The 15,050-nt window shown below is 32.5% G+C and overlaps 1 protein-coding gene across 1 annotated transcript in view; it reads right to left on the bottom strand.

Annotated features, from left to right (window-relative positions):
* The window catches only part of LOC126883227 (GTP-binding protein Rit2), a 673,969-nt gene extending 663,944 nt beyond the window's left edge, over positions 1 to 10,025 (bottom strand). The window contains exon 1 of the mRNA XM_050648506.1: positions 9,709 to 10,025. Within this exon, the coding sequence (XP_050504463.1) occupies positions 9,709 to 9,773 (65 nt within the window). The 5' untranslated portion in view covers positions 9,774 to 10,025. The remainder of the gene's footprint in view (positions 1 to 9,708) is intronic.
* Positions 10,026 to 15,050: the final 5,025 nt, after the last annotated feature.

Here is a 15,050-nt window from a genome sequence, read left to right as displayed (position 1 = left end):
AACAGCTCCCTGACTTTCATAAACCTCAGGCGTGGGTTTAGTTTTTAACCGAGAAATGGACTGGTCAGTAGCTACTGCATGTTTTGGTGCAATTCAAGAAATGCCACACAGGACGTGAAAAGTGTGGTATCGGTCGATTGTATGTACGTTAAAATCAGCGTTATCGTACACCTGTTGTGTAAAGCACGGCTGGTCAATTTTCTGCGGATTGCCTGCGATTGCTGACACTTCCAGACAAGCAACGCGCCTGCTCAAAATCTTGTAGCGGAAGTAAGCCCCAGATAATTCGTCTCACCATTCCTTGCAGAGTTGGCCGTTCTCTCTACAAAAAGTACGGCTCAGGAAAATAAGTTGATGTAGTTTCCTCTTTGGGGTATTGTTCATCCTATACAGAAGCTGTTCGCCTGGAAGTGTCAGCATTTGCAGGCGATCCGCAGAAGATTCACCTGCCGTACTTTACACAGCAGGTGTACGATAGTTCTGATTTTAACGTACATACAATCGACGGATACCACACTTTTCACATCATAGGTGGCATTTCTTGTATTGCACCAAAACATGCAGTGGTCCTTGCCAATCCATTCCTCGGTGAAAAACGAAACACGCTCCTGAGATTTATGGAAGTTAGGGAGCTGTTCAACTAATTAATTTTAAAAGGACAAAACCTCAAGGTTTATCAGAAATAAAGATAACGGATTCCGAAGTAAATGTTCACACCAACTGAAACTGTGGCTCTATCTGTGTCTGATCTTCTGTGGCTCTAAGGGAAAAGCAGAGACATTCCCGGCCTCTTAGGATGGAATGGATTCATGGAAGCTGTCACAAGAGACATACGAAATGAACTAACATTTATTATGTGTGCAGAAAACTAAGAGAAATTTATCAAATGACAGCATTCTCGTAAAAAATAAAGTTTTGGAATGTAAGTGGGTTTTGCCAAGACTGTTAACAATTGGCAATTTTCAACTTGCATATTAGACCAAACGGTTTGTCTGAAAAAAAAAGTAAATAGTGATATTTGTAGAGAATTTTTAGTACTTACTTTAATTTCTGTTAACAGATCATTTACTGAAAGTTAATAGTTTTCGAGATTTAAGCAAAAAATCGAGAAAACGCAGAAATTTTACGCTTTTTTCGCTAGTTTTTCTGTCCCGTCACGAAATTTTGTCCGCAAACCTCATATTCGGATTTAGCAGCGCAAAATACATATATAATGGAAGAAATCAGAACTACCCCAAAACTTTCCTAGTAAAAACAAAATTTTATTGAATTATAGGTGTTGCTTGGTTTTTGCGGATATCGAGAGTGTCTTTATGTAGGCATTTTTCAATCGATTACTACTTCCAAAGTAGTTACGAGCCCCCCCTTGTAGTCGCTTCAACTCATTGAACTCATCGGCAATAATATTCTGTTTTATAAAAGAAAGATTTAGGAGTACTTTTGTCAACTTTAATAATTTGGAGATCATTACAGACTACCTTTTGATCTTTTGTATTCTTTGTAAAGTTCTTCCAACTTTTGAACTGAAATTTTTAGTCACAAAATTTTCTGTTAACATTGCCTTTAAATTTTAAGGTTGGTTCCCTCCTTTTTACTTACCCTATAATGACAGGCCATTGTGCAGGAACATAATAGGGACCTGTTTTAAGTATTTTCTTCTTTTGCCTCTAATAGTTGCATGCATGGCGTCCCCTTCATTTTGGGTATGTCTAACTGTTAAAAATTTGTGTGTGCTTGATTTAAAATTATTTTTTGCAATTGCATAGGGATACATCGTTAGTATAAATCTATTTTTTACTTCAATAGTTTGCATAAAATCTTTAGACGTTAATTTGACTAACTTTTCTTAAATGCAAATGAATGAAAATTTGCAGACATTATGCATTCGCGGAAACAATACACGAATAGTCAATAAAAAAAATTTTTATGTTAATTAATTTTTTAAATAAGAAAACGATTTTAATGGAAAATGCTCAAATTCTCTTGTTTTTTACAATGTACAAACTTAAAACTTCTACGGATTGTAGCTCATCATATGAACTATACCTAATTTCACTTTTTACGTTAATTGTTTACGTTATGCTTCATAAATAAACAATAAAGATTCAAATTTTGAACGCTCATATATTTGTTTATATAGAAATCGGCGTTTATTCGTGTCAAATTTCAATACGATACGAAACAAAATATCAACCAAAACTCGAATTAAAAAAATTCGTGTTTTTATCGTAGTTTTAGAAAAACCATCAGTAGAGACGTTTTGAGCTACAATTAACATTAGAAGTCGTTCTGTCGTATTAATTAATTAAACGCTTTCTTTAGTTCAATCGTTTGGGTCAAATTTTTGGACGTTAACTTGACTGTCTTTGCTTCAATGCAAATGACTAACAATTTGCAGACATATTCATTCGTGGGAATAATACACGAATAGTCAATAAAAAAATTTTTGGTTATTAATTGTTCAAATAAAAAACGATTTTAACGGAAAATGCTTAAATTCTCTTGTTTTTTTACAATGAAGAAACTTGAAACTTTTACAGATTGTAGCTAGTTATATGAACTATACATAATTTCACTTTTTACGTCAATTGTTTACGTTATGCTTCATAAATAAATAATAAAGTTTCAAATTTTTTGCCGATTCCGACTACTTTTCATGTTTGTACATCATATGTTTTATACATATTTTAATAAACATGACGACATATTTTAATGTTTGAAAAGTGTAAGACTAAAAATAAAAAATAAAAAAATATGAAAAAAATATTTTTAAGAAACGCTTTTCTTTAGTTACGAGCGACTAAATTTAAACATATTATAAAAAAATCAACTAAAAACCAAAATAATAAAAAAAATTGAGAAAATCTAACACTTTCGTTAAAGAAAAGCTTGGTGCGAAAACCGTTTATTCGATGAAGACCCGCCACGCTTTTCTTTGACGAATGTGTTAGATTTTTCAATTTTTTTTATTTATCCTTCACAACTGCCGCTATAAGATATAACGTCTTTCTCATTAGAATGAGTGGAAAGGTAATTCAACAGACATTATCAGTAGCTATTTCGTTTGAGCCGCGGCTTTAGCAATACCTTCGTGTCAAAAATAACAGTAACCACTATTGAGTCCAATTTACGAAAATGTAAATTTGAAGCAGTTCAGGTAGCATTTATAATGGAAGCTTGAAACATGTCATTGATATCAAGAACAATGTGTGGGAAGGATCGCCTGCAAATCAAAACAAGCTACCAACACTTGAGGAACATATTTTGCTCTTGCTATAACTTGTGTTTTTTCTTATCTGCTTCTACATTTATTATAGATATGTTTATTATAAGTTTGATCAAGAGTAGCTTGCTGCCCAGAAAAATAATTTTTGTATGATTCACAAAACGTGCACTGACCTTTTTTGGCTGAAAGAAGCTTACGTTAATGGCGGTTTAGAAAATAGGCTAGTAAGCCAGTATTTTTAGCCTCAGGCCTTCCTTTACTCTCTTCCTGTAATTTTAAGTGACGATACCTTGTGCTAAAGTAAGTGAACCATCTATGTCTTTTTCTTCAGCCTCTTTGCATCCATTCCTGGACAAAGGCCTCCCCATGAGCTCTTCACTCTTCTCCGTTTTGTGCTATTTGGTGCCAGTTTCTCTCTACTTTGGCTTTGATGTCGCCTAGCCATCGTTTTTGTGGTTTTCCTCTACTACGACCATGTTCGCGTTCCAATGTACAATGTTTCTCGTCCACCTGTCGTTGTTTTGCCATGCCACGTGTCTTACGCACTTCCATTTCATTTGCGCAATTCTTCCAATTACATCCTCCAGCTTCGTCCTGTTTCGCACGTCCTCATTTCGTATATGCTCCCTCAGAGATACTCCTAACATAGCTCCTTCGATCGACCTCTGTATCGTTCTCAATCTATTGGCTGATACCTCTGTAAGTGTCATGGTCTCTATTCCATAAGTCATGACCAAAAGTTCTTCTAGAAATTATTGATTCCTATGGAATTGGTCCAGCTGAAGTGGAAGCTGATCCTGCCGCTTATAGGTCATTTCTCACTTCGGAAAGAATTATACACCTAGAAAAGTCAAGGGAATGTCACCGAAGTTATTATGCCACTGGCTCTCCAAAGCGAAATTTTTAAACAACAACGTGTTCTGAGGGGCTAGAAACCTCAAATTATTTTAGTGATGACAACTTTGGCATGGCTCTGATTAATATTCGTTCTATAAGAAATAAAACTGTTGAATTATTTTTGTTTCTGGAGGAATTAGCACTTCCCCGGATAGTTGCGGTTACAGAGCACTGGCTTGAAGTCAACGAGCATTTTTTTGTAGCAAAATATATCACAATTGCCAGGTATGATCGTCCAAGTTCGGCTCATGGAGGCACCCTAATTCTTTCTACAATAATTATTTTTCTCTGGTAACAAAATATGACTTTTTGTTAAGTGAATCCTTCTTTGAGTTTTCCTTAGCTTATAATAAAAATCCTAATCTTTACATTATTTGCATTTATAGATCCCTTGACTCTACTGTGAAACTATATTTTCAGTCCCTGCTTTTGATAAATGACCTGTCTCATAAAAGCTGAAAGATTCTATGCGGTGCCTTTAACATGAATGCTGCTTGTACTACCCAAGTGTCCCTAGCCAATATATTTGAATCGTATGGTTTCTCAATGCACGTTAATTCTCCTACAAGGATTACAAAAACTACATCTACCATAATCGATTATATTGTCTCAGATTTCTCACCCCTTGATGTCTGCTCTACAGTTATTAATGCGGAACTATCTGATTATGAAGCAGTGTATACAAAGTTAACATCTTCAACAAACCATCCTCAAAAACCCGACGTTTAAGTAGGATTGGTTCCGCCCAGAATTTTCGTAAATTCCAAAATGTATGCTTAACTTCTGAGTGGCATTTTCCTTCTATAGACGTGAACAATAATTTCAGTGTTTTTTTAGATAATCTTTTCCGCATCTTCAATAAGGCATCTAAAACTGAATTTCTTATTGAATAACTAAGAAAATTGGGTTTCACACGCAGAAGCTTAAACTTGTCTAATGTTGTATTTTTGTTGTTGTAAGTGTGTTCAATTTGCAATTTATATAAATTTTGCAATAAATTGTTTTTGCCTTTGCTTTTCCTTACAGTCGAAAAAATGAAAGAATAGGGCTTTTCATTCACAGTCATTTGTTTCGAGCTTCTGTCATATGTTGTATAATCCATGTATATTTTTATTAAACACGGATTATACGACATTTGACAGAAGCTCGAAAAAAATGACAATCGATGAAAAGACCTATACCCATGAACGATCACATCAGTCACTTATTTTGTATTTGCTGTCTTTTTCTATAACAAACGTTTGTTATTTATAGAAAAAGACAGCAAATACAAAATAAGTGATTGATGTGATCGTTCATGGGTATTCTTTCATTTTTTCGACTGTATATACTGTATGTTGACGATTTATCTAATTATAGTAAATTGTAGTTTTTATTTGTTATTGATATTATTTTTCTTTTGACTGTATGTAAACTGTGTACATAAAATTGTGAAAATTATCAGTGACAATAAAGCATATTTTTATTATATTCTATTCTAACTGGTAGAATACAACTGTTGAATACCCTTTTCTTTAGATTTCTTGGTACCTTTTTGTTTCCTAACCCATCACTGAGTCTTTCTACTGCTGCCCAAGTCATTTGGATTCTTCTAGTGATCTCTGCCGTGCCTTATTCACCTTCCTTAGAACCTCTTTGTTTGTCACGTGTTTTGTCCACGATATATTCAGAATTCTTCTGTACACCCACAACTCCAATGATTCCAGTTTTTTCATTGATGCCGCATTCAAGGTCCAAGTTTCCTTTATCAATACTAAATTCTAAGTATTTATTAAAGCGATTGAGCATAGGTTTTCGGTGGTTGGTCATAGCTATCTTGGTTTCGAGAGAGACATGGAGCGCATCGAAAAAGCACTAAGAAAAAATCAAAACATTTAGGTTTCAAACCAATACAGAAAAGTTATTCGATGCACAAGTGCTAAAAATAGTGAATGTTTTAATATGGAATATTTCTCTCATGACAGAAATGCTTCAACTAAACTTAATTTATTCAAGAAAATGAATAACACCATTCATGAAAAAAATAATCTACGAAATAACGTCCGATGGATTAGTGTACATAGATAACTTTGGATTTTATTTTTATAAAATAGACTTGGATTTTTTATTAAAAAGTAGTTATTAATTTTTGTTAAAATCCAATGCCGGATTTACAAAAAAAAATGTACTAGAAAGATGATATTTAACAACGTTACCTCAAATGTACTAAGTACCTAAATGTGGTGGTTTGATGCTTGATGGTAGAAAAAATGTCCAATTTAAGAGAGTCACTAAAATTTGTCAACCTCGACTACAGATGTACAACGAGGTTTAGAAGAAAATGTTGGAAATCGGAAATAATAAAAAGAAAAAGAAATAATGTTTTTTTCAGATTTCGGGGTTAAAGTTAGTGGATATACTATATACACAAAAAAACAAGTTTTAAAAAATCTTGCTCTTTTTTTTTTAATATTATGACCAACAAAAGAGAATATATACAGGGTGAGTGGGGCGGAATGTGCCAAACTTCAAGACTGCATAATATACGTAAAAATAACCAAAAAGAACTCATATATTGTTATTCGATTTTCATTTGTTTCCGAGATATAGTGTGTTAAAATTTTTCTTGCAAACTGACGATTTATTTATTGCTCTTAAACCGGTTGAGGTGTGCAAATGAAATTTGGTGATTTTTAATACATAGTTATTGCGCATGTTTTGACATACAATTAAGAATTTTATAGTCACCATTGGCGCGCGTGCGGGTAATAGTCTGAATTTTTTTAAAGAAAAAAAAAATAGTACGCCACTGAGATATTTTTAAAAATTATTTTTGAATTCCATGTTCAATTTCTGACAAACAATTTATCTTTATGTTTGTTATACGATGCTTCGTTTTCATGCAAAAAATAAAATATCTTAACGCTTAAAACCTATATGGAATAAGTTTCTACACCTTCATAGAGAAACTTTTATTTTCTGCATGAAAACGAAGCGTTGCATGAAAAAAGGGAAGATAAATTTTTTGTTAAAAATTGAATGAGGAATTCAAGAAAGATTTTTAATTTGAAATATTTCAGTGGCGTACCATTTTTATCTTTAAAAATTACAGACTATTATCCGTATGCGCGCCAATGGTAATTATAAAATTCTTAATTATATGTCAAAACATGCGCAACAACTATGTCTTAAAACCCACCAAATTTTATTTGCACTCCTTAACCGGTTTTAGAGCAATAAATAAATCGTCAGTTTGTAACAAAAATTTTAACACCCCATATCTCGGAAACAAATGAAAATCGAATACATATGAGTTATTTTTGATTATTTTTACGTATATTACACAGTCTTGAAGTTTGGCACATTCCTCCCCACTCACTCTGTATATGGGTCATAGCCCAAAATTATTTATTTTTTAGAGTGTCACTCATTGATATCAAACAGAAAATAAAACGGTTCAAAAAATACAAAACACGATTTGTTAATTTACCCTAAACTTTGAAAATGCGAAATGAAACCTTTATCCACTCATGGCTTCAATTAGTTGTAACAATTATTTCTTTAATGTTCTGAGCTGAAATCTAATCTTCCATATTATTACCTATTTTTGTTGTGTTAGAGATAGAAAATGTACTATTCTTCCAACTGTCTGAATTAATCGATCTTATCTCTTCTCGTAACTCCCTCTGACAGATTTGTGAAGGAAGGAAGAGAGAACTGAGAAACAGTAGTAAGCAACTACAAAGTCAAAGATGAGAATTAGGTACTGGGTACTTCTAAAAACCAACTAGTTGGTTGACTATTGCGTAACTATTGTACATATAAGTAAGAAGTAAATACAGCAGTTATTTCTTATAAAGTCAAAACCTTCAACATTTCCAACATTTCAATTTGGGTTAATTTTCAAACTACAATGAAAAAGTAACAGAAAACGTTAGAAATTTGTGAAGTTACACTATTTTTACAGATTTTTAAATACTTTTACAAAATACATTTTGTTGTAATAAAAATAACACACTATAATGGTAATTATAGTCCAGAGAAATAAGATTTTTCTCGTGACACATCCCCTCCAGGCCGAGACCAAATTTTTTGAGTAGTATGGACATCTGTATTAATAACCTATATGTTTCCTGCAGCCGATTTTGATGATATACATAGCTATAAACAAATGAAAATCAAAAAACCGTAAATTTTCGCATTTTTCGTCTATTACCAAAAAATTAAGTACTTTAAACAAATTTGAGAGTAAGAAACTCATAAATCGTATATAAAACTTCAATATGGCGTTCGCTGAATATCTCTATCCTTATTGGTTGCTTATAAAATTGCAAAATAAATCATACATTTTGAGTTTTTATAAATATTCGTAACTTAGGTAAAAATTAACTTAGAATCTTCTTATTACGCGGAATGCAGAGACTTCTTGTACTTAAATTATATTTTAAATTTCAAAGCAATTGTTCAAATAGTTTAAAAGTTATTTAATTTGTTTTCCAAAATTCATTTTTTTTTCAACACTATAAGTCAGAACATTATGAGGTTACAATAATACTTTGGACAGTTTATGAAAGAGGAACACTTATACTACATATTACCTTAATTAAAAATAAATGACAATAACAATTTTAAACAGTGTAAAATTATTTTGCAAAAACCTGTCAATTTTTTGCATACTTATAAACAATTAGAATAACTTTTTAACCGTTACCCGTAGAAAAATTATTTTTTCATATTTAGAAAGACTGAATTTTTATACACCTTTAGAAAGAACAACAACTGTCCTAGGACAATTGGGGACAAAGTTAGCCCCCTCATTTTTTTAATTGACATGTTTTTGCAAAATAATTTTGCAATATTTATAATTATTTTTTGTCATTTTTTTAATTAAATTAATACTGTAAATTTTCTTCTTTCATAAACTATCTAAAGTACTACTGTAACTTCACCATTTTCTGACTTACAGTGTTGCAAAAAAAATAATTTGGGAAAAACAAATTAAATAACTTTTAAACTACTTGACCAACTGCTTTGAAATTTAGGATATAATTTAAGCACCATATGTCTCAGCATTTCGTGTAATAAGAAGATTCTAAGTTAATTTTTACATAAGTTATGAATATTTATATAAATTCGAAATTTATGAATTGTTTTGCAATTTTTTAAGGAACCAATAAGGATAGACATATTGAGCGAACACCATATTGAAGTATTTTATACGGTTTATAAGCTTCTTACTCTCAAATTTGTTTAAAATTCCTAATTTTTTAGTAATAGACGAAAAAAGCGAAAATTTACCGTTTTTTAATTTTCATTTGTTTATAACTATGTATGTCATCAAAATCGGCTGCAGGAAATATATAGGTTATTAATACAGATGTCCATACTACTCAAAAAATTTGGTTTCGGCCTGGAGGGGGTTGTGTCACCGACAGGATATTTTTTTCCTTATTTCTCTGAACTATTAATACTTATGTGCAGTATTCACTAAAAAAAGCTTGAATAAACAACATTTAGTGAAAAGGGTAGGTACTCAAGTAATTTTGTTTAATTCAAAATTTTCAACAGAATTGCAGATATAATAAATAAACTAAAAATAAACTTACTTCATTTCGAAATCGTGCATTTCCTCCAATGTCAAATTATGAGCAACGTCCAAAAGCTGCTTCATATTCTCTTCCCTCTTTAACTTTCCTTTGGCACTATCTTGAACGTTTGACACGAATTCACTACCGTTTTTTAGAAGAATTGTCGACACATTCGTGTGGTCTAGACTAACTGAAGGCTGTTGAACGACTATCGTCGCCTGCGGTGTTTTCCTGGTGCTACCGCTACCGCCGAAATGCACCGGGTCCAGAGGATTCGTAGTCACGTTTATGGGGGAAGTGCAAGACTGCTCCAAGTGTACTCCCACCTGTCGACAAAACGGAATTGGGTAAGTCAAAGTACTTACGCGTTTATTAGAGATGGAAAAAACTGTTCTTTTATACTATTCTATTATCCATGAATACTCAAAAATATGCATATGTATAAGTAATTTTAATATTTTAAATATTGTTTTAGATTATTTCATTCATAGAGATTCTGACCAATAGAAACCTACAAAAGTCAAAATTTTACCGATTATTTTTTTAAGATTTTAATTTTCAACCTTGTGGTAAGATATTTCATCACATGTTCAATTCTGTTCATTCAGATTATTATTAAAATGGGAAAAATCTACTTACATTATTATACTAAGAATGAATTATAGTATTTTGTTTCAGTTTAATGACAACGAGATTTCTAGTTTTGGCAACTGTAACATTTAAGAAAATGAACCAGAATAAATTATTGGTTTTAGTTTTGCATCGGTAGAAGAAATTAATAAAGAGATTACAAAAAATGCAAGTAAGAATAATTTAATTAGCAATGATGCAATTTTGAAGCAATTTCAAGTATTCTGTGACGAAGGGGGATATACAAAAAATATTACTATCCCAAAAAAATGCCCTCATTTTAAAAGACTGTATGTGAGTTTTAAACAATATGACACGATAGTAAGAATAAATAAGAAAATAATGCTCCCATTTGTTTCTCAAGCTTGTTGCCATGTGGTAATAGTAACTCGAGCCCTTTGAGCTCTCGTGTCCAGGCAAAAAGTTTTCGAAAAATTATCTCATTATTTTCTATGTATTCTCACTATTGTGTGATATTAATACTGTTAATAATTTTTGATAATTACCCGTCGTCAAGTTGCACAGCAGATATCCTTCGTTGTCACGCAAATTTAAAATTAAATACATATTCAGTGACATTAATCACAATTAGTATTTTACAAATTGCCAAATTGGACACCATGGGCAGGTTCAGCAAACTTTCAAACGAAAATATCAATAAGGCGATTAAAAAAGTAATTAAAGAGTTATTCATGAAATAATCCCACCGAGTTACACTCGATGTCTTAAAATTACCGATTTTTATTGCCCTCGTGTCAATTTGAAATAATTTCCCTCCCCTTCGGGTCGGGACTAAGACAGGAATTAAAACTATCAAGGTGTCACTGGGGATACATATCGGTAATTTTAGAGCTATCTTGTAGTTATAAGTAATAATAATTTTTGATAATTACTCGTCGTCAAGTAGCGCGGCAGATGTACTTCGTTGTTACTCAAATTTAAAATTAAATAAACATTCACTGACAGTAATCTCAATTAACGGTTTACAACTTGTTAAAGTTAACACCATGAGCAGATTTGGCAAATATTCAGACAAAGATAAGGTGATTTTTTTTCGTTTTATTATTATAAAATAATCTTACCACATTACACTCGATTCCTAAAGTTAGCGATTTTTATTGCCCCATGACAATTTGACATATTCTCATTCCCCTTTGGGTCCGAAAATTAAAACTGTCAAAGTGTCACTCGGGATACAAATCCGTAATTTTGGAGCTCTGGTGTAATTAATTGTAAGTGATAATATCCTTCTTATTATTTTCAACCAAGTTTTGTAATATGTCGGGCATAAATGAAATACCGTTTTAATAATATTAGATAGTTATACTGAAGTAAAATAAAAATGTTAAAACAATATATTTATCTGGAGACCGGCCCTGGCAAGGTATGGTTAAGTTGTACTGATATTGTACTCTTAGTTTTTAATAAAAACAAGTGGTTTTATTAAATAGTTCTTTAAAATTAAAGTATTTATCTACTGGGTACTACTACGTAAGTTACCTATTCGTAATTATAATTTTATTATTGTGGAAAGAAAACATCAAATAAGAAATGTTTACCACCGCACAATCATTTTGTGAGGTTAGCTAGCATGCGGTTGGTGTGTCACTTATCAGAGTCGGAGTGAAGCTTTCGCCACCGCAGCTTAAAATGACTTCACGCAATGTAAACACACCTTCCCATCTAACCAGTCCAGTAAATCAACGTTCGAATATCACAAACAGTTATGCATCAGCCGCTTCACATTCTTTTCCGAGTAAGACCCAAGCAATTGTATTTAGTTGTATCGATAATGCTAAACTGCAGGACTATTTAATTCCGTTTGGCACAATCATCAACCCAAAAATATTATTTTTTCATCTAGATTATCTCATAATAAAATCTGCATGTATTTGGCAAACAAAACCGTAGTAGATAATTTCATGACACAACATGGCTCTATAGAAGTACTCGGCGAAGTTATAACAGCACGGAGACTTGTCTCTCCACCAGAAAGACTAGTCTTGTCTGGTGTCTGCCCGTCAATCCCTCATCAAGTAGTAGTTGAAGATTTACAAAATATCGGTTTATAGCTTATTTCCCCAATAACATTTCTGAAAATTAGCTCGACTCTTCCCGAATATAGTCACATATTAAGCTTTCGGAGGCAAGTTTATGTAAGCCGTATAACATCAATTCTAGATTCTTTTCTAATAAATTTCGACCAAACACCTTACCGCATATTTTTGTCACAAGGTACACTCACCTGCTTTATTTGCAAAAATACAGGACATATATCATCCCAATGCAATAACAGTTCAGTAACGTAATCAACTCATATTTATTCAAACAATGAAGAACCAAATCAAACAGCTCCAACAAGTACTTATATTACACAAGGTACCAAACACTCAGCAGTTATCAAGTTATCCATTATCAAATCCGAGCATATCACCTACACCTACAAATCTCCATGACCAAGAAATTAATAATACACCTGCTCATAGCAACACTTTTAATCAACCTCATTCAGCGGCAATACCGTTTTCACAAACTTCGGAAGCAATATCCTCCAATCTATCAACACCTCTTTCATTAGATACAACTGCAGAAAACTCTAATAAAATTGATACATCACCACAATTTTCTGAAACAACCATTTCAACCAATCTTACAAACAAAACTTCAAGCTTGACTTCTGTCACTACCAATTAGTCTGCTCCAGTACTTCCAAATGCAATAAAGCCACAGCATCTAAATGAAAACTCTAATAGCACTTGTGAAAACGCAAGTTCTTCCATAAAACGCAGTATTAGTGAGATCGATATGCCTCCTTTAGACTCAGCAATTTCATCACAAAATCTGTTTGCAAAACCTAAATCCTCTAAACCAAAAAAACCGCGCTCATCTAAAGTCCTATCTATACGGGAAACTCTTGAAAATTTTATTGATAATCATACCCCGTCATTATTTTGTTTTAAATTACCACCAATTATCCTTACTGATTGATAATGTCTAAGGCTCCCCCGGCACTATTAGCGTCGTTAAAGAATTTACAACTGATATGGCTGGTTTACTCCATCTTTTACAAAGCAGCTATCAATATGCAAATGATAGATCTGCAAAAACCAAGTTTACAAAACTTCCAAAGAAACTATACATTCATTTAGGGAAAGAGAGTTGTGACTTAGACAGTGACTTTTGTGTAGACAATTTAACATTCAACTCGATACTTCAAGGGAACATTGATGGATTTTTCCATCGTCTCCCTATGCTACAGTTTTTTTATCTGAATATTCTCCAGATATTATTTGTCTATAGGAGACAAACTTAAAAACCAATCAGTTGTACAGGTCAAAACATTTCACTTGTTTCCGCAAAGACCGTACAAATGCAAGTCGTGCAAGCGGTGGTGTGGCAATAGCAATCGTTTCTTCAGAAAACAATCTTCTTCTCCATTTAACCCCAGAATGTAGCACATATTCAGTTGAACTCTACGCCATATACCGTGCTGTGAAACTTCTTAACGAGCTTAAACTCACAAAAGCCCTGATCATAACAGATTCCTTTAGCTCTCTAAACTCATTAAAACACATTTTTCCAAAATATCCTTTTGAAAAGTTGCTAAAATACCAGTTGTCCCAAGTTCATCAACATGGAAGAAGCGTCCAATTTGTATGGGTTCCGTCACACGTCGGAATAACAGGAAATGAAGAAGCTGACAGGACTGCACGAGAGGTAATTTTAAGTGATTTTTCGGAGCCGATAGGCAAGTGTGTTTCCAGTGACTTAAAAGCTTTTTTTAAAAATAAAGTGTTGTGTTTGTGGCGAAATGAGTGATCTCAAAATAATTCTAAGGTGAAAAAAAATTCAAAAATAATGTGTCTCAATGGATTCCATCGTCGCGCAATAGACGAGAACAAATTGCGGTTGCGCGTTTACGTCTAGGACATACCAGGTTAACGCACTTTTACCTTTTCACAAAGAATAATCCACCTATAAGTGATCAGTGTGATGTCCGAATAACAGTCGAACACTTTTACATATAAGATAACAATATAGTTAATTAACAAAGATCCATAAACATTTTGTACAATCTGTAGTTGTTTTCTTTTATTATTTATATTTTGCTTCGTCGCTAATAACCTTTTGGTGGATGCGACTTCTTTTTTTAATGAAAAAAATATATATTCATCTGAAAAGGGAACCGATAAAACTTAAATTTGTTCTAAATTAACCTTCATGCACTTTTTTCTTTATCCCTATGTGGAGTCGGCTTCGCTAATTACATTTATCAATAAGTTTCACTCTTCAGTAATACCAATCTCAATCTCTTTTATAAGTTCTTCCACTATAACTTTTCCCATGCATGAAATAATTCACGAATTACTTTTTATACTAGTTCTCTTTTTTACTCACAGAAATTAGTATTCCAAAATTAAGCCGCTTGTCCATAAAAACCACAATAGTTAAACAAGGATAAACAATATGGCATGTCCTTGATACCTTGCTTACTTTTGACGTTTATGATTTTAAGTGACAGTGACATTAGCGCATTTGTTGGTTATTATTTAAATATATTGTTTATTTGGTTTTTCAAATTATGTATTTAACTTTTAGTATTTATATATGTTATTGTAATTTTTATTTTCAAACATAATTATTGTTAGAATTCTGATTCTAGCCATTTATCAGGGGTTAATCCCGTATTGTATATTTTATTGAAGACAGCCGTGATCCAGTTTATTCCT

The sequence above is a fragment of the Diabrotica virgifera genome, chromosome 4, assembly GCF_917563875.1.
Source record: "Diabrotica virgifera virgifera chromosome 4, PGI_DIABVI_V3a".
Classification (NCBI taxonomy): Eukaryota; Metazoa; Arthropoda; class Insecta; order Coleoptera; family Chrysomelidae; genus Diabrotica; species Diabrotica virgifera.
Note: the sequence above shows the minus strand (reverse complement) of the source record. Positions and strands in the feature narration are given on the sequence as shown.